Here is a 25,282-nt window from a genome sequence, read left to right as displayed (position 1 = left end):
ATTGCCAGACCTAGAAAGTTGCATAAAACATTGATTGTTGACATTTGTGAGCATTAACTGAGAAAATCCCTGGGCACTGATAGAAAAGATATTATCTGAGTTTTAGCCCCAGTACAAAAATAGTGTCCATTCTAAGGGCACACTGTTTGAAAGAAATACTGGAATGTATTTTTCTAGACAGAATGCTATTCTTAATTACATTCATGTTGGAATTCTCCTCTACATAATGTACATAACAACTTGCTATGAGGGTATTCTCCACAAATATTTAGTCTTCATAATCTGTACCACTTTTAAAGGCAAAGAAAGCAATAAAGCAGAATATTTATCTAAACTCCTGCATATACATTACAAGTCAATGCTTCTTTAAAGAAAAAGATGAACAACTGAGAACACTTAACTATCAGAACTTAGAGACATGAACTAAATCTTGGTTGGGTGCTTCAGAGGCCACATGACTTACTCTATAAAGAATGAACTTTTGAATATCCTGACTATTCCTCATGAATAAATTAAGTATTTAACTGAAGTCAGGAAAACTGACCAGATTTTCCCCTCTCTGAAAACCTAGGAAAGAGTTATATATTTAGACTAATTTTATTTAAAATATTCCATTAAATAGCATGGCTGACTCACTCTACTTAGTGCAGAGGCAATGCAATCAATCTCCAAATTGCCATGGGGAGGACAAGGCTTCTGAGTTGCTCGATTTAACAAGCAAAATCAGGGCAGCCTTGGAGGATACTGGGAAGGAACAGTCAACAGTCAACTTGTTGACTACAGGTCAACAAGTACTCATTTCCTGCCTGCCCCCCATTTTTAGAGCCAAAAGGGTGAATATCAAGAGTCCTATTTGGAAGTGCAAATGAACTGGTTTAGAGTTGGAGTTAAACATCAAAGCAGGTATAATGTTGCTGCAAAAACAACTCCACCATTTATAATAAAGGCCTACTTTTTTCCTTTCAAAGTGAAAAAGTAATTTGTTTCTGGAGCAGGTCATCAACTTCTGGTTATGTGATCATTGCCAAAGACTGCTTTGTATATCTCCCCCAAGAAAGAAGAGTGATCTTGTTTTATCATCGGTGGTACATTCGATGGTAAAAAGCCTTTCTCTACCTTGTCTTCACCAAAACAGTTTGACAGTACCTACCTGAGAGCACAGACCAGAAAAATGACAAAAATTGCCAAGAAAATGCTGCCACCAAATATGATATTACTTTTCCCACCCTGCATGCTTCATCTACTGGAATTGAACTAACATAAACCAACAAACAGATGTTTCTTTCATTCAAAAAAAAAAAAAGTGACAAAGGAAGAATTCCCAAGCCAAAGCAGACAACTTTTCTGAAACTCAGGGTCAGAAGAATGGAAGGGTTATTTCTTTTTCAGTTTTCTACTGGTTCAAACCGATGAAGCCACATTATAAAGCTTCTCTTTTAAGGTTGCTAACAGATGAACTTTCATATTGTAGATATGAAAAGAGAGACATCTTATCTGCAGATGAACAGCATTAGGAAAGGATTATCCTACTTAGTACATTGCTCCTATTATACAAAATCCTGAGAGGGATTTTTTTTTTTTAATTGAGATGAGAGTAAGATGCTTCTCAGAAGCTGGGTCTTTACCTCGAAAATATGAAGAAAAATTGAGAACAACATACGCCGATTATCACCTAATATGCCCCCTCAACTTATAAAGAAAGTGAAATATACGTAAAACAAGCAATGAATAATTAAAGAAATGCAGAACACTAAAGGCCTGATTTTAATTTGCATAATTTTTCCCCTAACAGTGCCTAATTAAGACATCAGTTAAAAAAAAATCCAATGGAACTCTAAGATTTTCCACACTGAATTAACGTTAAGGACTTTTAATGGATGTCTTAATTAGACTTTGTTATTCATGGAAATTCTACACAAATTAAAATCAGACCTTGTGTGCACTGTTCCCAGCTGAGTCTAGCAAAATGCTCTGTGGAACTGAGACTTCTACATCTATGCTCTGACGGCAAATTTTATTTCTAAATTGATATACCAAGGTCCTGTTTTACTTAATAATTATTATTATAATCATTAAAAGTGCTATACCATTTGAACATTTTCTTCTGAAACACAAATCATTTAACTTTAAATTCAAGAATGGTATACTTAGTATTACTAGTCAATGGAGGTACAAGTAATTTAATTTTAACTAACCAAAACAGTGCTGAATATGCTATTAAAAAAAAAAATTCAGAAGGGACCATTTTGCTCCATTTTAACAATTAACACCAAAGGGATTTTTCTTTTCAGATCTTTCTTTTTTAAGTCTCAATTAATATGCACATACTATTTGCTGGCATTTTAGTAAATGAAAAGCATTAATGACAGAACACTTATGAAAATCCCTCAGAGCATTAAAAAGGGTGGCTGGAAGTAGACAGGAGTCTTGGAGGTAAAATAGCAAAGCCAAATACCAAACCCTAAGATTGAAATTACAGTAGAGACTTTGGATATTATGATGATTGATAGGCCAGGTTTGGTACACTGTCTACTTGATAACGAAAAATCCTCTTGTACCAAATTCCCATGATGCGACCTCTCCATAGGAGAAATCATATATTAAGGAAGTGAAGAAGGCACAGAGCTATGCCATTTATACAAAGAATCCTTAAAGCTACTGCACACTGTTTACCATTTAAAAAAAAAAAAAAGACACTTCTGGTAATGTCACTCATTATGAAACACAGTCATGTCTGAGCAAAGAATATTCAGGTAGTCATCAAACACTGAAAATGTTTACATTACCAAAGCTTATTTTAATACCTAATAGTTGGTCTATAAATACAACTGTAAGGTCTTCTGCCTGTGTTTATTTTAGCTCATACTTTGCTCCTGCCTGAAATAAGCACTTTGTGTCAAACCAGGTATTTCAGAGGCGTGAACTCCAGCTCAGGACATTTTTGTCAATGGACTTTCTGCCTTAATTTCTCTTTATCCAAGGAAATCCTAAAACATCAAACCAAGAACATCTTCACAAATGTGCCCCTTTGGGGCAACAAACTTCCTACCTGTCATTCAGCCACCTTTCAGTAAAAACAGTGAGTCACCAAGAAACTTTCTGAAGATAGATTGCAAAAGCTTGCTGTTCTGCCAGACACACTGTCTGAGTAAGCTTCACGGCTTAGAGTTAGACCTGTGCCATCCGCCCTTAGGCTCTATTCATATGTTCTCTCTCATTTTTACCTGGCTGGTTTGTGGACTGGATGGATCATAAGAAGGTACATAGTTCTTCAGAGTATCCTGAGGATTCAGGTGGGGAGGATATCTGATTGTTGGATGAGAGAAGTAGCTCGATGGGGCTGGAGGAAGAATAGCTTGTGTTGGAAATGGCAAAGGTGAGGGTGGAGGTGGAGTCCGAGTTGAGATGACTGTAAGAGACAGAAAAGGTAAGATTAACTCATCAGCTGTTGTCTTTACAGCTCCAACTTGACCCTGCAGAATCCCAGGAATCTAAACCAACGCTCCTCATTTTTTTCCTGATTTGATCAAACTCTCTTAAAATAAGCTAGTCTTTTATTCGTATTCTCCATGCCTGGACTGCTAAGTACACACAGACATAACGTCCAGTCTAGGAAATGAACAATCTCACTTTCTAGATCCATGAATGGTTTTAAAAAAAGAAGTGTCTCTTTTATGAAAGTGAAAGTGTTAGTTTCTCAGTCGTGTCTGACTCTTTCAGACCCCACTGACTGTAACCTGCCAGGCTCCTCTGTCCATGGAATTCTCCAGGCAAGATTCTCTTTTATAGGTTAAACTAATACTTCATAAAAGGTTTCTCTAAGCAAAGTTATCTCCCACCAGAACACATTTTTTGATTAAAAAGTCTTTGTGTCCTAAATTGAGATCAAGAGGTCACAAGACCCACACATTTTCTACCAAAATTTAAAACAGAAGTGTGCTTCAATTTTAAATAAATATTTTCCACTATTTACAAAGGAAGCCAATAATTAGTAAATAATAATGTCCTGAACAGTTACCCGATCTTTGCATAAATGCTTATGAATATTTGAATGGAAACCTGGGAACTCTTTTTTATTTTTAATGAAAAAGTTCGTTTTAAAACCAAAAGAGTTCTATTTCTTACTCTCAGAAATGCAAACTTTCATAAAGGCATATTAACTTACCCATAAATCACATATTATATAAAGAGAAATAATGTACAAAACATATATAATGTGGATAATGTTTAATATTACTGTAATTTTTCAACATTAGATAATTTATTATTTGGTTTTGGAAATATAATTATTAAGTTTAAAAATGGGTAAAGAATGTAATTGTATAATCATCTCCTCAATGTTGAATTTGTACTTTATATAAGTACATTTGAAGAGTATCAATCAGTATATGCATAAGATTAAAGATTTCATATACACAAGTTATAGAACATTATATATGATAAATGTTTAGTGTTTTATAACACAGTGTAACAGTATGAAAAATAAGTTACTTCCATGACCCATAAATGAAGATCATCTGAAATGACTTATCTAAACTCTGTAATTATATACAAAAAAAAGTTACTTTTAAGGATGTTGCTTATCTTGCCCAAAGAAAACTTTTTCAGAAGATACAAGAAATTTTAAATGCGTATCGTAGAAGAATCATAAATTCAGTTTTATGGCCACGACTTTGCTCCCTGAACAACTTTGCTTTCAGGGAACAAAGTTTTAGAAAGCACGTGAATACTCTGAGTTGCTGCTATAGTTCAGATTCTTGGGCCTAACCACAGACCTACTAGATGAAAGTGTCCCATGTAATCTTTGCACACACTTAAGTCTGAGCATCCTCTAAAGGGATGCAATTCAGAGAACAATTACATATTTCCTAAAACAAAACTTGTTTTTGAAATCCTACTTTAAGAGACATACACACTTGAAGGTATAATTTAAGAAAAAGGAAACATATAAATTAAATTGTACATCTTCTGACTTAGTGTCAGTTCAGTTCAGTTCAGTTCAGTCGCTCAGTCGTGTCCAACTCTCCGCCACCCCATGAATCACAGCACGCCAGGCCTCCCTGTCCATCACCAACTCCCGGAGTACACTCAAACTCATGTCCACAGAGTCGGTGATGCCATCCAGCCATCTCATTCTCTGTCGTCCCCTTCTCCTCCCACCCCCAACCTTTCCCAGCATCAGAGTCTTTTCCAGTGAGTCAACTCGTCGCATGAGGTGGCCAAAGTATTGGAGTTTCAGCTTTAGCATCAGTCCCTCCAATGAACATCCAGGATTGATCTCCTTTAGAATGGACTGGTTGGATCTCCTTGCAGTATAAGGGACTCTCAAGAGTCTTCTCCAACACCACAGTTCAAAAGCATCGATTCTTCGGCGATCAGCCTTCTTCACAGTCCAACTCTCACATCCATACATGACCATGGGAAAAACCATTGCCTTGACTAGACGGACCTTGGTTGGCAAAGTAATGTCTCTGCTTTTTAATATACTATCAAGGTTGGTCATAACTTTCCTTCCAAGGAGCAAGCGTCTTTTAATTTCATGGCTGCAATCAGCATCTGCAGTGATTTTGGAGCCCAAAAAAAAAAAGTCTGACACTGTTTCCACTGTTTTTCCATCTATTTCCCATGAAGTGATGGGACCAGATGCCATGATCTTTGTTTTCTGAATGTTGAGCTTTAAGCCAACCTTTTCACTCTCCTCTTTCACTTTCATCAAGAGGCTTTTGAGCTCCTCTTCACTTTCTGCCATAAGGGTAGTGTCATCTGCATATCTGAGGTTATTGATATTTCTCCCAGCAATCTTGATTCCAGCTTGTGCTTCTTCCAGCCCAGCGTTCCTCATGATGTACTCTGCATATAAGTTAAATAAGCAAGGTGACAATATACAACCTTGACGTACACCTTTTCCTATTTGGAACCAGTCTGTTGTTCCATGTACAGTTCTGACTGTTGCTTCCTGACCTGCATACAGGTTTCTCAAGAGGCAGGTCAGGTGGTCTGGGATTCCCATCTCTTTCAGAATGCTCCACAGTTTATTGTGATCCACATAGTCAAAGGCTTTGGCATAGTCAATGAAGCAGAAATAGATGTTTTTCTGGAACTCTCTTGCTTTCTCCATGATCCAGCGGATGTTGGCAATTTGATCTCTGGTGCCTCTGCCTTTTCTAAAACCTGCTTGAACATCTGGGAGTTCACGGTTCACATATTGCTGAAGCCTGGCTTGGAGAATTTTGACCATTACTTTATTAGCGTGTGAGATGAGTGCAATTGTGCGGTAGTTTGAGCATTCTTTGGCATTGCCTTTCTTTGGGATTGGAATGAAGACTGACCTCTTCCAGTCCTGTGGCCACTGCTGAGTTTTCCAAATCTGCTGGCATATTGAGTGCAGCACTTTCACAGCATCATCTTTCAAGACTTGAAATAGCTCAACTGGAATTCCATCACCTCCACTAGCTTTGTTAGTAGTGATGCTTTCTAAGGCCCACTTGACTTCACATTCCAAGATGTCTGGCTCTAGGTCAGTGATCACGTTATCGTGACTATCTTGGTCGTGAAGATCTTTTTTGTACAGTTCTTCTGTGTATTCTTGCTACCTCTTCTTAATATCTTCTGCTTCTGTTAGGTCCATACCATTTCTGTCCTTTATCGAGCCCATCTTTGCATGAAATGTTCCCTTGGAATCTCTAATTTTCTTGAAGAGGTCTCTTGTTTTTCCTATTCTGTTGTTTTCCTCTATTTCTTTGCATTGATCACTGAGGAAGTCTTTCTTATCTCTCCTTGCTATTCTTTGGAACTCTGCATTCAGATGCTTATATCTTTCCTTTTCTCCTTTGCTTTTCTCCTCTCTTCTTTTCACAGCTATTTGTAAGGCCTCCTCAGACAGCCATTTTGCTCTTCTGCATTTCTTTTCCATGGGGATGGTCTTGGTCCCTGTCTCCTGTACAATGTCACGAACCTCCGTCCAGAGTTCATCAGGCACTCTAGTGTCAAAGTGCTCTTAATTTCACCTCAATTTAACCATGGTTTTTACTTACATCTGTACCCAAACCCTTGGAAGATATATAAATAGCTTCATTGGGTCTTCTGGGCTTTAAGATCATTTGGTATCAATAGTTTTGGAAGAGATCTCTTTTGATTTGAACTGACACATAGCAAATCAGAGCTCAAAACTCTGGACTCCCAAGAACTTAAATAAGCTCTAGCTGGCCTGATACAAACTAGGTAGAATACAGAATTTCCATGAAGGTAAAAATGGCTACCTTATTAATAAAAGTCATTCTAGTCTTTTAAAGACAGACAAGCCAACTACAAAGAAAAAATATTTCCCTTCATTATGAAAGAATCCATCCATACATACATGTACATACATGTATTCCTTGTCTAGATATTGTAGTCTTCCTTATTGCCTTCTTTTCTCCAGGCTTGCTCCTTCCTAATCCTGTATAGTCTCAAATGAATAATTAAAAAAAAATCATTTAAATCATGGAACTTCTCTGCTAAATCTTTCAATTGCTCCCTATTGCTTCAATAATAAAATTCCGACAACTTCACATGTTTGTATGGTCCTCAAGCGCTTTAAGTAGAGAAGGAAATGGCAACCCACTCCAGTATTCTTGCCTAAAGAATCCTGTGGACGGAGGAGCTTGGTGGGCTGTGTTCATAGGGTCGCACAGAGTTGGACACGACTGAAGCGACTTAGCACCAGCAGCAGAAGCAACTTGGCATGCGTGCATGCACTGGAGATGGAAATGGCAACCCATTCCAGTATTCTTGCCTGGAGAATCCCAGGGACAGAGGAGCCTGGTGGGCTGCCGTCTATGGGGTCATGCAGAGCCAGACATGACTGGAGTGACTAAGCGGCGGCGGCAAGTGCTTTAAGACCCAGTTTGGTCCCACTTCCTTGGCCTCATCTCTAGCCACTCTCCCCTGTGCAGGGCACACTTTGGTATTGTGTATTTCTCAATAGATAGCAGTTCCTTGCTGCTATATATATAGCAGTTCCTTGCTGCAATGACCTCCACTGTATTGATACACGCTGTCTGCTCTGCCTGAAATGTCCGTCTCCCTGGCTTGCTCCCTTTGGTTGTGAACCTACCTCTTCCAGGCATCTATCCTCCTCCATGTATTCAATCCTGTTTGTATTCAATGCCTAGCTGATGTTGTGGTCTCTCTCTCTCCCCACTATACCATTAGTCGTTAAGGAGAGGAAAAGTTGCTCCAGACAAGGGTGCTACAGGTCCTAATACATTACATACTGAACACACCATACATATGGTAAAAGACAAAGGTGGAGGGCTTGTCTGGATCTTCCAGGGTTTATTATGTAAAAACGTACTGTTGAATTTTTTCCAAATGTTAGAAATATAAATACTTTAATCAGACATCATAAGGGATGATCTGACTTCGAAGTTCATTTTGCCCAAATACTCAACATTACAAATGTATGAAATAGTTACTGATTTTTTTTACTGATCTTAGCAGTCCAATAAATAAATGTAAAAAAAAAATTATATACCAATTTGAATTGTATATTCTTCTCTTAATTTTATAATTGTCTTAATGATAGCATTGAAGGCTATGCATTTTTTAAGTACAGTGACAATACCTATCAATATATATTTATAGACCAAATTTAAGAATTTTATTATAAACAGTTGTTAAATCCCTTGAATAAAGTTTTAAAACCTAGATTCATTTTTTTCTGAAGAATAAGGAGTTGCCTCACCATATGTTTAAAGCAACAAGAGTATCACTATAAACATATTATTTTTTTATATAAAAAATTTTCCTTTCTAGGGTTTAAGAGCAATAGGAAGAAAGTATGCAATATTGCTTATGAATTACATCTCTCTCTTTTTTTTTAGGAAGTCCTAAAGAATTCATAAAAAACAAAACCCTTCTGGAACTAAAAAGTGAATATAAAATGCTAAAAGGATATAAAGTGCTATAAAAAAAGTTCAATTGCTTTCTTGTTTTTAATTTTGAATGAGCATTTGATTTGAATCATTCTTCAAAGTATAAATGTGAAATATTGGATTCTTTTTCCTATTTAAATTATGATATTAAACATAATATCAAGTGTACTAGCCCACAGGAAGGATTTATATATATAAAATAATTGTCAAAATGTCTCATTTTTCTGATTGATTTTTCTCCCAAACAAGTAGTTAAAATATTGATTTCTATAGAGAAAATAACATCTATGAAAATAGAATCTATATATCAATGTTCCTAGAAATATTTTAGACTTGGCAGTATACTTGAAATTCCATCTTTGTCTTAGTAAAATATATAGAATTAGGACCAATATGGAGGCTACTGTTAAGATAACTATATATTTGCTTATTTCTTGTGATTATAGTCTTGATCCATCCCCAAGACTTCGGACTCTGCAAACAAGAGGGAGGTTTCTCCTCTATGCTGTAAACTCCTCACCACTGTGTGCAACTCCAGGTATTCCGGGATGGTGGTGCTGGGGGAAAGTGCTCAGTCTTGGGGAGGAATCTTGTGGAGATGTCGAGCTGAACAATGGCTTTTCAGGCTTCTTCATAGTAGTCGGAGAAGACATATCTGCAGAGAAAGAGAGGAAAGTCCGAGCTTTATGACATTCTCAAGCTACAAGTTTCATACCAACCTAGTAAGAGATGTCATTTGCCAATGTCTTGTGATTTTTGTATGTCTGGCTCTTTTACAAAATACATTCTGAGTCAAAGACCCAGCTATGGTGGAGTTTTGAAATAGCTGTCAGAAACAACCTCCATTGAAGCTAACACAAAGCTTCATTAAAAGTATCATCAGAATTATTCCAACTACTAAATGAATCTTGAACTTAGCATCCCTTGGTCCTTTGGTTCACATCTAGGTCTTTTCTAACCTCAGCATTTCATTCATCAGTTCGGTTCAGTTCAGTCGCTCAGTCGTGTCCGACTCTTTGCGACCCCATGAATCACAGCACGCCAGGCCTCCCTGTCCATCACCAACTCCCGGAGTTCACTCAAACTCATGTCCATCGAGTCGGTGATGCCATCCAGCCATCTCATTCTCTGTAGTCCCCATCTCCTCCCACCCCCAATCCTTCCCAGCATCAGAGTCTTTTCCAGTGAGTCAACTCGTCGTATGAGGTGGCCAAAGTGTATTCAATTCAGGGGTTTGTCTTTTGATTGACTGACTATGTAAGTCATTTTCTTCTATTTTCTATAGAAGAAAACCTGGTGCAAAAGTAAAAAATAACCTTTGAGTATGCTGGTAAGTGTATCATTAATTTAAATTTTTTTATGAAAAATTAAATCAACCCTGAATATTCACTGGAAGAACTGATGCTGAAGCTGAAGCTCCAATCCTTTGGCCACCTGATGTGAAGAACTGACTCACTGAGAGCAAGAGGAGAAGGGGGCGACAGAAGATGAGATGGTTGGATGGCATCACTGACTCAATAGACATGAGTTTGAGCAAACTCAGGTAGGTAGTGAAGGACGGGGAGCCTGGCGTGTTGCATTAAGGAGGCTGCAAAGAGTTGAACACAACTTACCAACTGAAGAACAATAATACTTTATTTGCTTAGCAAAAAAGACATTCCCTAATTTGCTCATTCTGGAGATATTTATAGAGTTCTTCTATTTGCTAGCTGAAGGGAGGATGTTACAAAAAATTAAAAAGCAATGGCTGCTGTAGGGATATTTACTCTTCAGTTCAGTTCAGTTCAGTTCAGTCGCTCAGTCGTGTCCGACTCTCCGCGACCCCATGAATTACAGCACGCCAGGCCTCCCTGTCCATCACCAACTCCCGGAGTACACTCAAACTCATGTCCACAGAGTCGGTGATGCCATCCAGCCATCTCATTCTCCGTCGTCCCCTTCTCCTCCCGCCCTCAACCTTTCCCAGCATCAGAGTCTTTTCCAGTGAGTCAACTCGTCGCATGAGGTGGCCAAAGTATTGCAGTTTCAGCTTTAGCATCAGTCCCTCCAATGAACATCCAGGATTGATCTCCTTTAGAATGGACTGGTTGGATCTTCTTGCAGTATAAGGGACTCTCAAGAGTCTTCTCCAACACCTCTTAGTGAAGAGAAAAATGATAAGAAGAAAATGTGTGCCAACATCAAGAAGGAGGAAGTATGCTGAGAGCAGAGGTACTGTGGTGTTGGATGCTACTTCTCCAGTCTCACTGTACAGAGACATTGATCACCTCAGCTTCCTCAGGTTAAGGAAGTGGTGCCGTGTTTAAAACATGGATGGGGGTGACATTTCCAGAAGAGGAAATGTTCTGAAGATGGCAGGCATAAAATATGTAAGTAGTACATGTAGTCTGTACTTCAACAAGTACAAAGATGAGGGAGGAAGCGAACAGCTGGCAGGACCTGCACAGTGAGTGGTCACGGACTTCGTGTATAAATGTCTAAATATTTACTCTGATAAGAAAACACTACTGATGAGCAAAATAGGATCGCATTTACTGTGTAGAGCAATGCTCCTAGATATTACAGGGAAGATGAATTAGTTGAAATAAAGACAGCCATCCTGGATATTACTTAAGAACATTAATTAATATAGTCATTCCATAGATATTTACTGAAGGTCTCATATAGGCCAATACTGTGCTAGTTGCTGGGGACATGATGTGACCTAGATTTGGCTTCAGCCTCTGTACTCACTGGAAAAGACTCTGATGCTGGGAGGAATTGGGGGCGGGAGGAGAAGGGGATGACAGAGAATGAGATGGCTGGATGGCATCACCGACTCGATGGACATGAGTTTGAGTGAACTCCGGGAGTTGGTGATGGACAGGGAGGCCTGGTGTGCTGTGATTCATGGGGTCGCAAAGAGTTGGACATGACTGAGCGACTGAACAGAACTGAACTGAGAGAGGGGATATAGACATGTTAAGAAGGAATCATAAAACAATGTAAAAAGTGCTGTGACAGAAGTAGTATTCAGGGCTTTATTCATTCATTCATCCCACAAATATTTTATACTGCCAAAATATTGAGACTTGGAAGAAGAGTACAGATAGAGCTAATGTAATAATAGATACTTCAACAGAACTGACCGAAATCAATGAATAACTAGTTTAGAAAATCACTGTCTTGGGTGACTGTGAGGTTGTACCATGAAGCTAGTTCAAATGGGAGATTCAGGAGGAAACCCCAGTTGGCAAGGAGATGTACCCCTTTTCTCAACATCTTAAGTAATGTTGATTTTTATAGAGGTTTATAAATGTAGAGTAAAATGTTCCAAAAATCATATGAGCTATTAAGTTTAGATTTCCATTATCAAAAACTTTAAATATACACCAGGTATAGATTGAATAGTAATTCTTCTCTGGCACTCATCACCCAGCTTCTTCGACTATTCAATTATTTCACCTTTATCCCATCTATACTCCCTCCCCCTGTCTTCAGTTCAGTTCAGTTCAGTTCAGTCGCTCAGTTGTGTCCGACTCCTTGCGACCCCATGAATCACAGCACGCCAGGCCTCCCTGTCCATCACCAACTCCTGGAGTTCAGCCAAACTCATGTCCATAGAGTCGGTGATGCCATCCAGCCATCTCATTCTCTGTCGTCCCCTTCTCCTCCCGCCCCCAATCCCTCCTAGCATCAGACTCTTTTCCAGTGAGTCAACTCCTCCCATGAGGTGGACAAAATATTGGAGTTTCAGCTTTAGCATCAGTCCTTCCAATGACTTTGAAGCAAATCTCAGGCATCATATAATTCCACCTATAAATATTTCAGTTTGTATCTCTAAAAAAAGAGAAAATTTTATTTAAAAAAAAACCCAAACTTTGTCACACATAAAATATATTTACAAGTTGCATTTTTAATTAAAAACTTTTTTGACATGAGAAAAAAATTCATGGTGCTATTGATAGAAGAAACTAGTTATCATTGTTTTACCATTTAAAAAATTACCTAAATTCTGGGAAAGGCATCTGATAAAACTAAATATATGCTTTCAGTTCCCCGGCATGTAAAGAATAGATATGTTACTGTAACCATAACAGACATCACAGTCTATGAAAAAATGACAGGAGTATTTGTAGCCTTAAGCTACAATTTGTGACTAACTGGTTGTAACCAATTTATGATAACTTTGACGAGTCAGTGTACCATTTCCTTACACTATCTCTCTCAAAAAGGAAAGACACATTTTACTAATGAAACCACAAAATTAATACTGCTATCAAAAAGAGAGAAATTTTATAACTATTTAAAAAATAGACAAAGAAAGTTCATTTCAGCTAAGTTACCTTGAAAAATGCCAAAAATAACAGTTGATTTCACTTAAGAGCTATGTGATTTTGAAAGGCAACACCACAAATATACGTTTTGGCCTGCTGTAAGTTAATCACAAACATACAGATTGTTAGAGGTGGAAAGAACTGCTTTTTCCATCCCTCACTTGATAGGTGATGTAATAAGTTTCCATTCCAAATTTTTAATTTAAAATTAACTCTTAGAAAAAGAAACATAAGTTTCTATTGACAGTTTACATTGTGCTTCAATATAAATTTTGAATAAAATTAACCTGAGTAAATGAGTTTCTAAAGACTCCATACTACAAGCAATAAACCATGTACTGTACATCATTTAAAAGCAGTTAAATATGACCATAGTTTGGGAAGCAGAATATGAGTGTCATTCTGGTTATGTCATTTCTGGAGAAGATCAACCAATGCTATTGCAACTACTATAACTATTTTAGGATTTTCATTAAACCCATGTGAATTTATGTGAGCCTCTTTTCATAAAGGGCCCATAAATCAGAGGTGTTTGTACAGAGAAGTTCAACAATATAGGTGATTATGTAATTTTTGAGAAATGAAACCTTTGCAATTTCTTAGTCAAAATGATACACTTGGCTTTACTGGGTTATTATTATAGATCCATTTATTTTTCTAGTTTTCTTTAGGCATATACTGAATAATGATACCTTCATGTTCAAAACACGCAGAGGAATTATAGAGGCCAGCACTAGAGAAATAATAAAATTCACTCTTCAAATTGTAAAAGGGATCACAAACTGCCTTCTTTTTTAAACAAGAAAATTACCTTAAAACAAGTAAAAATAAGAATGTGAAGGTCCACTGTCTATACTGAAACATTTTTTTTTAGAAACTGATAAAGACTGGTAGCATTAGAAAATAGCCTTAACTGCCTTTGTTTTGCCACTATGAAATAAATTGGGCTCATTAATCAATAAAAATATATCGGTGTACAACATGTAGAATGCACTGTACTGAAGGTGACACAAAATGAGCCCACTCCTCTTTCACAAAGGAGAAAAAAACCTCTCTGGCCTGAAGAGAGAATAAAAATAAAGGTCAATTATCTGGGAGAAGTAAAGATAGAGTCACTAGCTATTACATTTTAAGCATGAATCAAACTCAGATTATTTTATTTTAATGTCTGCAGTTCAACAGACCTCATGCCAAACTGAAAAATGATATCATTTCTATGTTTAGTGCTCTCATATTCTACAGAAAAAAAAAAAAAATTTGAGGAATGGATACATAGGAAAGATGGTCTTAAGTGACCTTTCTGTGGAGAAAAACAAATGTCAAGCTTTTCACAATCTAATGTCCCTCAAGCAGGAAGAATCATACATAAAAAGATTATGTTGAAAATAAGCTGAATAATAATAAAACTGAATAATATATAAATATGTAATAAGTTGAATAATAATACATACATATTAACGCAAACATTGAATAATACATGAAATGAAGAAATTGAAGAGAAAGATGATAAAAAAGGTTTATCTGGTTTTCCTTCTGGTGAGAAGGAGGCCGGAGCTGCTGGTGGCAGATGCGAGGGAAGCAAAGGACTATGAAGGCTTGAAACCAGACAAAGAAATTTAAATGTGATCTGGAAAGCAGCAATATACAAATGAAATTATTTCAGAAGGGAAAACTTTCCAAAACTCTATTTTTTTCTCTTCCACAATTTACCCATTTGATTTGTATTGAGTTAAACAAGAATTTCCTTTCTATACTCCTTAAATATTCCTCATTGTGGTTCATCATAATAAGAGTAGCTGGAATCACCTTCTTCAAATGGTATCTTCATTTTAAGATCTAGCATGGTACCACATTTTTACATAAATATTTCCTTATCATTCAATTAAACTTTAGCTAGGCTAATTTGTTTATGGTGTCTTGGAAGTGAAAAAGGCCATGGGGGATGTATTTCTAACTCAGCGCCTTTCCTAGCATATGATAGTCCCTCAGGCTAGAAAATTAGGTCGTTCTGTCTTCTTATTCCATTTACAGAACAATATTTCATCCACTGAACCAACTTGACTTATTTTCAAGTAATCCCTCATAAAGAACTTTGGAGGTCTAGATTTCCTTAATGATCTTTTGATTGTTTCTTATATTACTTGATCATTACTTCATTATTATTTTGTTATTGTTATTATATTATTATTTTGTACTTGTTACATCCATAGTGAAACTGCTCATGCGACGAGTTGACTCACTGGATAAGACTCTGATGCTGGGAAAGGTTGGGGGCGGGAGGAGAAGGGGACGACCGAGAATGAGATGGCTGGATGGCATCACCGACTCTGTGGACATGAGTTTGAGTGAACTCCGGGAGTTGGTGATGGACAGGGAGGCCTGGCGTGCTGTGATTCATGGGGTCGCAGAGAGTCGGACACGACTGACAGACTGAACTGAACTGAACTGAACATCCATAGCATGCATCTGTATGCATCTGTGTGTACGTACACACACACACACACACACACGTACATTTTGTAAAAAGCTGACTAATGTCTTACTACCTATAGAAGATGATTTTATCAAAGGCACAAAAAACGTGGGAGATAGAAGATCATGCTACTCACAAAAAGAATTTTTAAAATCTAGAATTAAAAGAAGGAAGAAGAGGTAGAGCAGACATTGTATCTAGCCAGTTTATTTTAGAATCTCTAAAGAAGCTATCTGTGTGAATGATAACCAGTAGTGTAGGATGAGTGAAATAACCACAGTCAGTCTTAAAATCTATCAGGAGTGGATAGACACCACCAGATGAGAAAGAACTGAATGTAAAGTGAACAGAAAGAACCAAATCAGTCACTGAGCTTCTACGAAGTGTAAGAAAAGTGCAAGGCATAAAGTTCAAGATGCTAAACAAGACCACTTGTTCCTTGTGCTGGCGATACTCATAGTTCAGCACAGAAGACGGACATCAACTATAAAAATCTATTAAATAACTGCAAGTGTGATAATATTGGGTTATAGAAAGGATTCTTCTAAATGGCAAAAAGCTAGGAGTCTGTTGCTTTTTAAAGGAGGTTCACATTGACAGTGCTCATCTTCAGTGTCCACATCCATGCTTACATGTATAATTGGACAATTAGCTATGGCTTTAGAAACCAATTGTGTAGTTTACTAGTAGTAAATTAATTAAATTAAATTACACAATTAATTAAATTGTGTAGTTTACTAGCAGTAATTGTTTAGTTTAATAAAAGTTTACCATGTAAGAAAAGGTTCATGTAGAATACTTACATAAGTTGGTTCATTTAGACTTAAGCATACCTTTAAATAAATATTTTGCAAAAGCATGTTAACACAGAAATTTTACTAGCCATACTATAATATTGTTGGCACTCTGACATACATACATCCTAAACCCTGATGTGTCATTCATTTCACAGTATCACTTCAAAGAGATAAAGGTATAAGCAAATAAAGCGGCTACATCAACTCATCTCCCAACAAGGTAATTTCATCTACAAAGGAAGAGCGTTGCTGTGAAACACAGCGTATGTACTTGACTCGTCGGCAGCTTGCACAAATGGCGCCCCAGATGTATATCTGTTCAAGTCAGCCCAAGGCAACAATTTTGATCAATTCTAATGTGATAAAATGCTGCAGGGAAAGTGTGCAGAAACGTTTTTACGTCAGCCCTTAATTAAACTGTTGTTCACTTCCAAAGAACCTTAGGAAACACTAATGAGACATGAGTTTTGGCAATTTCTTCATCAAAGCAAAGACCCCTTCCTCAGTCTGTAGCAGCCTGTCATCCAAGTCGCTCCCGGGATAAATGTCACGTGGCACTCCAATCAGTTAGCCACCTGTTAGCAGAACTTCACTGAAGTCAACTCGTGATCTAGGGCAAGCTCAAACAGCCACCTTAACACCTGCCTGCCTGGGACACCTGCTCCTTCTTCACATGCAGGAGAGCAATATGTTATCTTTTCCCATATGCTTCAGTAGATGAATGTTACAAATCTAATTTCTGTCACCTACAAGAAACCGTATCATTTTCTTTAAAAAAAAAAAATTCCTATTCTTTTTCTCTGTATGAGACGGTATACAGGTTTACAACTATTTGAAGTCAATTATGTAAGATCACACATGAATTCTTGAGTGCCTATGAAGCTGTTCTTTTCAAGCACAGCATAACACTAAATTAAAATATATTAACTGTGCCATTCCTACAGTTTAGAAAAACATATTTCATTTAGTTAACAAAGAAGTAAATTTCCTCAAAATCTTTTAAAATTCCAATCCTTTTACATCTTAGTAAGTTGTCTTTCTCATTTATCTGCTACACTTATAAACAAATCTAAAAGAATCCTCTAGATACAAATCACCTGTTGCTAACATCTCTTATTTTCCAGTATTTAATATGAAGGTATATTTTATTACTACGTGCTTAAATAGCTATAATCATTGTTAAAAATGTCTCTATTTTACACATTACCAAGCTTCTGAGCAGATGTTACAGAATTCCTTTTTTTCTTTTCTCTTTTTCAGAGGAAAACTCAAGGTGCAATGAAACTTTGGCCCTTTGGAATAAGCATGACACAGATCAAAGAAGAAAAGTGCATTTGTGGGAAAACAGCTTAGGGAGTCCAGCGACTGGGATTTGATAAGACTGTATTATAATGACAAGTCTTCCTAACTTAATACCTCTCATAGTTTCCCGGGTTCCTTTATTTTTTTTTTTTTGACAGGTTTTAGACTTTTTAGAGTTTTAAGAAGCTTTAAAATTTTACACAAACTCTGGATATAGAAAATCTCTTCAGAGACCAAACTCCTTGTTGGAAGAAGGCAAAGGTGGTCAACACGTTGAACACTGAAACTCTGTCAAACAACACAAAATGAAGTGAAATATGAATGTGAGCTAAACTGGGGAATTCCTGCTTCCCATGAAAATGGTGGGGTGAAAGCTGGGTGACAGCATGAAAAAGAAATGACCCATCTGTATAAAATAATAACGCTATTTATAATACATGAGATAATAAATGAGAGGCCACTAAATCTGGTGTGTGGGACGAGTTCAGGAGCTGGAAATCTGATACTTGTACTTTAGGCCATAAATCTAGAGTCAGTCCCAAGACAAGGAAACAGCCTGGGCCCTGTGCCCAGAGGACAGGGAGAAGGTAGGAAAGATGACTCTGCCAACTAAGCTCTAAAAGAGACCAAGGTTTCTCCTTCTCCATTTCTGCCTGGGGGTAAATCATGGGGAAGAGAGGAAAGTTTAGAGAAGAGGTTACTTATAACTTAAAAAACGCTATGTAAAACACTGAAATTACCAAGCCCAGAGTGTTGATGTATTTATTTCTATTATTTCCCTGGGGGAACCAAGGAAATACTGACCCTTACTTTCCTATTTTGCCTGTAAATAATGTAAAGATGTGGGGAAGTACCCAGAGGGAGCATGTCTGGAGGACAAGAAAGGAGGGAGAATACTTAGGTGTCTTTACTTGAAAGTTATTAACATTCCACTAGGTGTCCTCTACATTTCCCTGTTTCTTCCACAAAGAAATGGGGTGGGGGCTCTCCTGGATCCCAGGAAGAAAAGATGTAATTGGATGCCCAATGGCTTAAAGGAAAGATAAATGAGAAAAAAAAGATGCATGAGTAGACTCATAAGGCATTGATTCACTGTTCTTTAAATACATGTCAGAGGACATGCTTCAAAATTGCGCATAGAGCCCTGTGCTCTGTCTAATTAGTATGGATATGACAGTGGAGTTAAACAAACCACTCAGGCACTGCTAGTGAGAATGTAAATTGATAAGATCTTTCCAGACTCTGTGCCAGTATTTATCAAAAGCCTAAGAAATGGACATAATATTTAACTCAGGAATTCTACAGTAAGAGTACATTTCATTGAGCATCTATCTATTATATTTGGTAACTTAATGCCAGGTAGTGTACTAGGTACAGGGCCACTGAATAGAGCTAGGAACAAAATGATCAGATTTACGTACAAAGATTTGTATGCAATGATTTTTCTGTATCTTTATTAATTATATAAAAAGTTGGAAACTATCTAAATATTCATGAGCAAAGTAGACCTATAAAACTGTATAGTACAGCCAAAGGGTAACATACGCTGTGGTCATTATGAAGTGGAAATTGAATGACATGGTGTGTGTGCATGCTCAGTAACTTCAGTCATGTTTGACTTTTCGTGACCCTATGGACTGTAGCCCTCCAGGCTCCTCAGTCCGTGGGATTCTCCAGGCAAGAATACTGGAGTGGGTTGCCATGCCCTCCTCCAGGGGATCTTCCCAATCCAGATTGAACCCGGGTCTCCTGAGTCTCCTGCATTGCAACTGGATTCTTTACTGCTAAGCCACTGGGGAAGCCTGAATGACATGGTAACGTGCTGTTATATTATAAATAAAAGACCAAAAAAAAAAAAAAGAAAACCATTTACAAAACAGCATATACAAGCCCAATTTAGTGCAAAAAATTTACTTGAAATAGAATATATAGGATATCCATAAAAATATATATAGAGAAAATAGACTGGCATATGTCCAAATATTAACATGAGTTATCTATACATGATAGAATTATAAGTGACTTTTATTTTCTTATTTATAATTGACAGTTTGTTTTTCAAATCTCCCACAAATAATTTTTACTTTTATAATAAAAAATGGTAAAATACTATTTGGAGAAAAATACTGCCTGTAGCTCCATAGAATATTTTAAATAGTTCTCAAGGACAGGTGGACAATATCGGATATTGATAGTGTGCCAAACACTACACTTTAAGAAGGAAATGCCTCATTGGTCTTAGGTATTAGATGTTGCAAAAATGCAAAATGAAATGCTTCAATATAACATTTGCAATCTAGTTGACTAAAGGCAAAATAATGAATTTTGAGATTGCAAGTGAAAAGAAATATCTGAATATCTGTTTCTAAGGACTCTTCTAAATGTAAAATTTTGTGATTCTGTGGCAAATATGAATAAATCCTTCCCATACAATCCAAGTTAACAAAAGCTCTGAATGTTATGACAAAACCTAGGGACTTAATCTCCTTACAGTAGTTTGATGATGATGCCAGATGATTCAAAAAACAATTAGCTGCCATGTTAAGTATCTCCATATATATATATATATTTGCCACACTCTAAAATAGCTTTGGAAAATCAGCAAGCTACAGTAAGAGGAGATAAGATATCATCTTCAATAAGATTTGTCAATGTTTTTTTTTTTAAGAAATAAGTTCTTTTTCAAAGGAGAAAACAGAAAATATGGTAGTCTTCATGTTAAATATATGAAAATTCTTACTTTATAATATTTGAGTTATATAATCTTAACTATAGTTGAGTATAATACTGTATCCTTGAGCAGTCTGAAAACTTTTGTGATAATTTAAGTCTCTCTATATAGTATATTCCAACTCAAGCCTGTAAGCAGCATGTTTCTACAAGTCTCTGTTTATTACAACTCTATTAAAAAAAAAGTCTCCAAGCTTCACCAACACCCAATGCCAAGTTAAAGCTCAAACCCCTTTGAAGCTCACAAACACCTTCCTGATACATAAAGAAAAAAAGTCTTGAATAATGAGGAACAATGTTAAAAGAGTGAATACTGAATAAGTGAAAACTTCATTTTTAAAAGCACTTCAAAATACTTTTGTCCATTAAGCAATTTCATTTTAACAGACAGACAAGGATAAAGTGTCTTGAGTAATGCCAGAAAATCTAATTTTAAAGGAGGAAAAACACCAAACAATTATGCAAGATTTGGAGTATATTTTAGATGCTTATTAAATATTGGCATAGGTAAATAGCTGTTATTTGCCAAGCCTCTGGGGAGAACTGCTTGGCTATAGAGGCTTATTAGTGTTAAGCATCTGAGAGCCATGGACTATAAAATAAAATCAATACCGTAACCTTAACTGTAAAAGTCAGAGAGATACTGGAAGAGTTCTAATTTAACAAGATTACAGATGACTTTTTAGAGAACATTTGGGGAAGAGCCATGCATTTAGAAACATTTATGCTGTAAGACATCTCAAGGTTTAGGTTGTTACTAATGGTGCTACTATATACGCTGGTAATAGTTAGGGTTGATTTTACTGATGTGTTACTTTAGTGGTTTTACAGGAAAGTCCTAGAAATGATTTGGAACTTATTTCAGATAAAATCATTAACCTGAGGTAGTAAACTAATTGCTTAGGAACAATTATGATTTGATGTGGTTTAGTATAGCAGACAAAAAAAAATCATGAAAATTATAAAGTCGTCACTTTGGCAGTTCAATGTAAATATGATTACTCTGCAAAATATTCCATTTCTCTTAATGGAAAAGTAGTCAAAACTCTTATAAATTGTAGTGTTTAAGCTCAATCTAAATCTATATTTTTCCTTTAACAAATGTAAATGAAGAAAAAAAGAACATCCTGTCAATGAAATTACTATGATGGCAAATTTATTATCCTAATGGTTTTAGAAAGCACGTGAAATTGATCAGTAACAAAACCTCTATTTAGTAATGGACCAATTACATTTGTGAGATAATGTCAATGAAACAGAATATTGTCACAGGATAATGGTCTCCTATTGCTACATCCCTAGTCATTTAGAGAAAATAAATGTTACCGTCTGGCTGAGTCATTTATTTTCAAAGTAGGAGACACTGATCCCATAACAAGGTTCTGTTATAATAGCTCAGTCTCTCTCAATCATTTGTTGTACCAGAATGGTGCAGGACAAGGCATGTATTTGTGAGAATTGCACATTCCTCAGGTATAAGGCAAAACATATGATGTCTCCAAGCACCTACAGAGCCAATTATCATGTTATTCAATGAGAGTATTTAAAACAAACATCTAAAAAATAATTTAGGAAATTGAAAACCTTTAGAATTTTCAAAAATATTCAGGTTAATGAAAGCTTAAAGACTCAAGTATTAAAGATCTATAAAATCTCTGACTTCGATTAATTTAAAATCCAGAACATTAGAACACAGTGTTACCTTAGTATCAACTTTGTCATCTCACAGATGAAAAAACTCAGTTTACTGACATTCAGTGATTTGTCTAAGGCCATACCACTATTTACAATTTCCTGATCAATTAAATGTAATTCTTAAATTCTGACACACTTCAGTTCAGTTCAGTTCAGTCGCTCAGTTGTGTCCAACTCTCCGCGACCCCATGAATCACAGCACGCCAGGCCTCCCTGTCCATCACCAACTCCCAGAGTTCACTCAAACTCATGTCCATCGAGTCAGTGATGCCATCCAGCCATCTCATTCTCCGTTGTCCCCTTCTCCTCCCGCCCCCAACCTTTCCCAGCATCAGAGTCTTTTCCAGTGAGTCAACTCATTGCATGAGGTGTCCAAAGTATTGCAGTTTCAGCTTTAGCATCAGTCCCTCCAATGAACATCCAGGATTGATCTCCTTTAGAATGGACTGGTTGGTTGACACACTTAGCTCACTTCAAACTGAATGCATATCACACACCTCTACTAAAGACATTCTAGACTTTAGGATTATTTATTAACAACATCTTATTATCAAAAGGAAAAGAGATGCTTAAGCCGAGTTCAGCCCAAGGACTATATTCATGAATCCCTGACGTTTGTACATTCTTCTGTCATTATCTGTGTTTTGTAATGAAATTTTGTGTAAGAAAAACTCATATAGATTTGGTAACCAGTTTGCAAAACCATGAACATAGCATGACTGACTTCTTTGGAAGGCAGTATATATAGTAATAATGAGCATGGATTCTGTAACTGAAGAGACAAGGGCTCCGTTCTACCTCTGCTATTTATGATCTGTGTTTCTATGTCAGATTTCTTAACCACTGTACTAATCGGCTTAACAAGCTGTGAAAAAAAAAAGTTTGCTTCTAAAGTGCGTTGAAAAGAAACATATATCTAAAGCGTTAGCTCAATCCGGAAAGAGAGTAAGTGCTCAATAAATGGTAGCCACAAATGGCAGAAGGGTCTGGTTTACCTCACTTATATGCATTTGTTGAACAAAAAACTTCAAATAAATGATATATAAAAGGGAATAAATACAAAAACAGTTAATAGAACAATTATAGGTTAAAGACTAGTTGAAAATACAAATATGGTATATGGACTGTTTTGGATCTTCATTTAAACAAACAACCTGTAAGATATTCTGGGGAACTCACACATGAGTTATACAGTACATATTAAGGAATTATTGTTGTATTTGTTAAGTTAATAATGATATGGGGGTTGTATTAAAAACAACATTCAATGTCTATTAGAAACTTAAGTATTCACAAGTAAAATGACACAAAGTCTGGGGTTTACTTTAAGATACTAAAAAAAAAAAAAAGACCTGGGAGATACTAAATGAAACAAGATGGGCAAAATATCGATGACAGTTAAAGCTGAAAAATGGTACATGGAAGTTCACTTTAAGATTCTTTCTGCTTTTGACATTCTCTATAACAAAAAGTTTTTTTAAACTTTAAATAGCATGCTTAAATATTCAAACCAGCTCTCCTCCACATTTCACTCATATCCTTTCTTTTTTCCTAGTTCAGAAACTTGATCATCGCACAAAGTGTAAGTGTAAGAGGTTTTTTAAAAAAGAAGATATAAATTTTACCATCTCAAAATTGTTTTGACAATTCTTCTAGAACCTAAAAACCCATAAATTCTTCTCTACTTTTATTCTAGTTCTATAAGGCTTAAAAGAACCTTCCATGAAACTCCCTATGAGAACTGTCCAACTGCCAAGACATGTTAAGCAGTGTTCAGATTCTCCTAGTCCATTTCTCCCTACATAGGTAAGTTATATTGATTCCCTAGGTGGGTGGCAGGATAACAGAAAAATTAAAAAAAAAAAAAAAACTTAGCCTTTGAAAAAGAAGACTAAGGTTCTGGTCTTAATATCTAGACACTCTAGATGAGACAGCCTCTCATACTTAAATGGGGTGTGTGTGCTCAGTCACTAAGTTGTTTCTGATTCTTTGTGACTGCAGTAGCCTGCCAGGCTCATCTATCCATGGGATTTCCCAGGCAAGAATACTGGTGTGGGTTACCATTTCCTTCTCCAAGGAATCTTCCTGATCCAGGGATCGAACCCATGTCTCCTGCATTGGCAGGGGGATTCTTTACCACTGAGCTACCCAGGAAGCCTGGGTTGCTTACCTGTAAAATAAGGAGTTTGAAGGTAAAGAATCATCCTGAAATGCGGGAGACCCGGGTTCGATCCATGGGTTGGGAAGATCCCCTGGAGAAGGGAAAGGCTACCCACCCCAGTATTCTGGTCTGGAGAATTCCATGGACTATATAGGAGAAAAGAAAAGATATACCCATTTGAATGCAAAGTTTCAAAGAATAGCAAGGAGAAATAAGAAAGCCTTCCTCAGTGATCAATGCAAACAAATAGAGGAAAACAATAGAACAGGAAAGACTAGAGATCTCTTCAAGAAAATTAGAAATACCAAGGGAGCCTCTCATACAAAGATGGGCTCAATAAAGGACAGAAATGATAGGGACCTAATGGAAGCAGAAGATATGAAGAAGACGTGGCAAGAATACACAGAAGAACTATACAAAAAAGATCTTAATGACCCAGATAACCACGATGGTGTGATCACTCACCTAGAGTCAGACATCTTGGAATGCAAATTCAAGTGGGCCTTAGGAAGCATGACTCTGAACAAAGCTAGTGGAAGTGATGGGATTCCAGTTAAGCTATTTCAAATCCTAAAAGATGATGCTGTGAAAGTGCTGCACTCACTATGTCAGCAATTTTGGAAAACTCAGCAGTGGCCACAGGACTGGAAAAGGTCAGTTTTCATTTCAATCCCAAAGAAAGGCAATGCCAAAGAATGAGCCAACTACTGCCCAATTGCACTCATCTCACATGCTAGCAAAGAAATGCTCAAAATTCTCCAAGCCAGGCTTCAACAATATACGAACCATGAACTTCCGGATGTTCAAGCAGTATTTACAAAAGGCAGAGGAATCAGAGATCAAATTGCCAACATCCATTGAATCATTGAAAAAGCAAGAGAGTTCCAGAAAAT

The 25,282-nt window shown here is 36.7% G+C and overlaps 1 protein-coding gene across 6 annotated transcripts in view; it reads right to left on the bottom strand.

Moving 5' to 3' along the window:
* The window catches only part of NFIB (nuclear factor I B), a 261,129-nt gene that overhangs the window by 34,666 nt on the left and 201,181 nt on the right, over window positions 1-25,282 (bottom strand). For all 6 annotated transcript variants that reach the window (XM_055428211.2, XM_055428214.2, XM_055428215.2 and 3 more), the window contains exons 7-8: window positions 9,436-9,570; window positions 3,225-3,409 (exon numbers count right to left, since the gene is read on the bottom strand). In XM_055428211.2, the coding sequence (XP_055284186.1) occupies window positions 3,225-3,409; window positions 9,436-9,570 (320 nt within the window). The remainder of the gene's footprint in view (window positions 1-3,224; window positions 3,410-9,435; window positions 9,571-25,282) is intronic.

This window comes from Moschus berezovskii, chromosome 7 (assembly GCF_049115385.1).
Source record: "Moschus berezovskii isolate FMDL1 chromosome 7, NW_MosBer_1.0, whole genome shotgun sequence".
Taxonomy (NCBI): Eukaryota; Metazoa; Chordata; class Mammalia; order Artiodactyla; family Moschidae; genus Moschus; species Moschus berezovskii.
The sequence above is the reverse complement of the archived record's forward strand: the minus strand, read 5'-3'. Positions and strand labels throughout refer to the sequence as shown.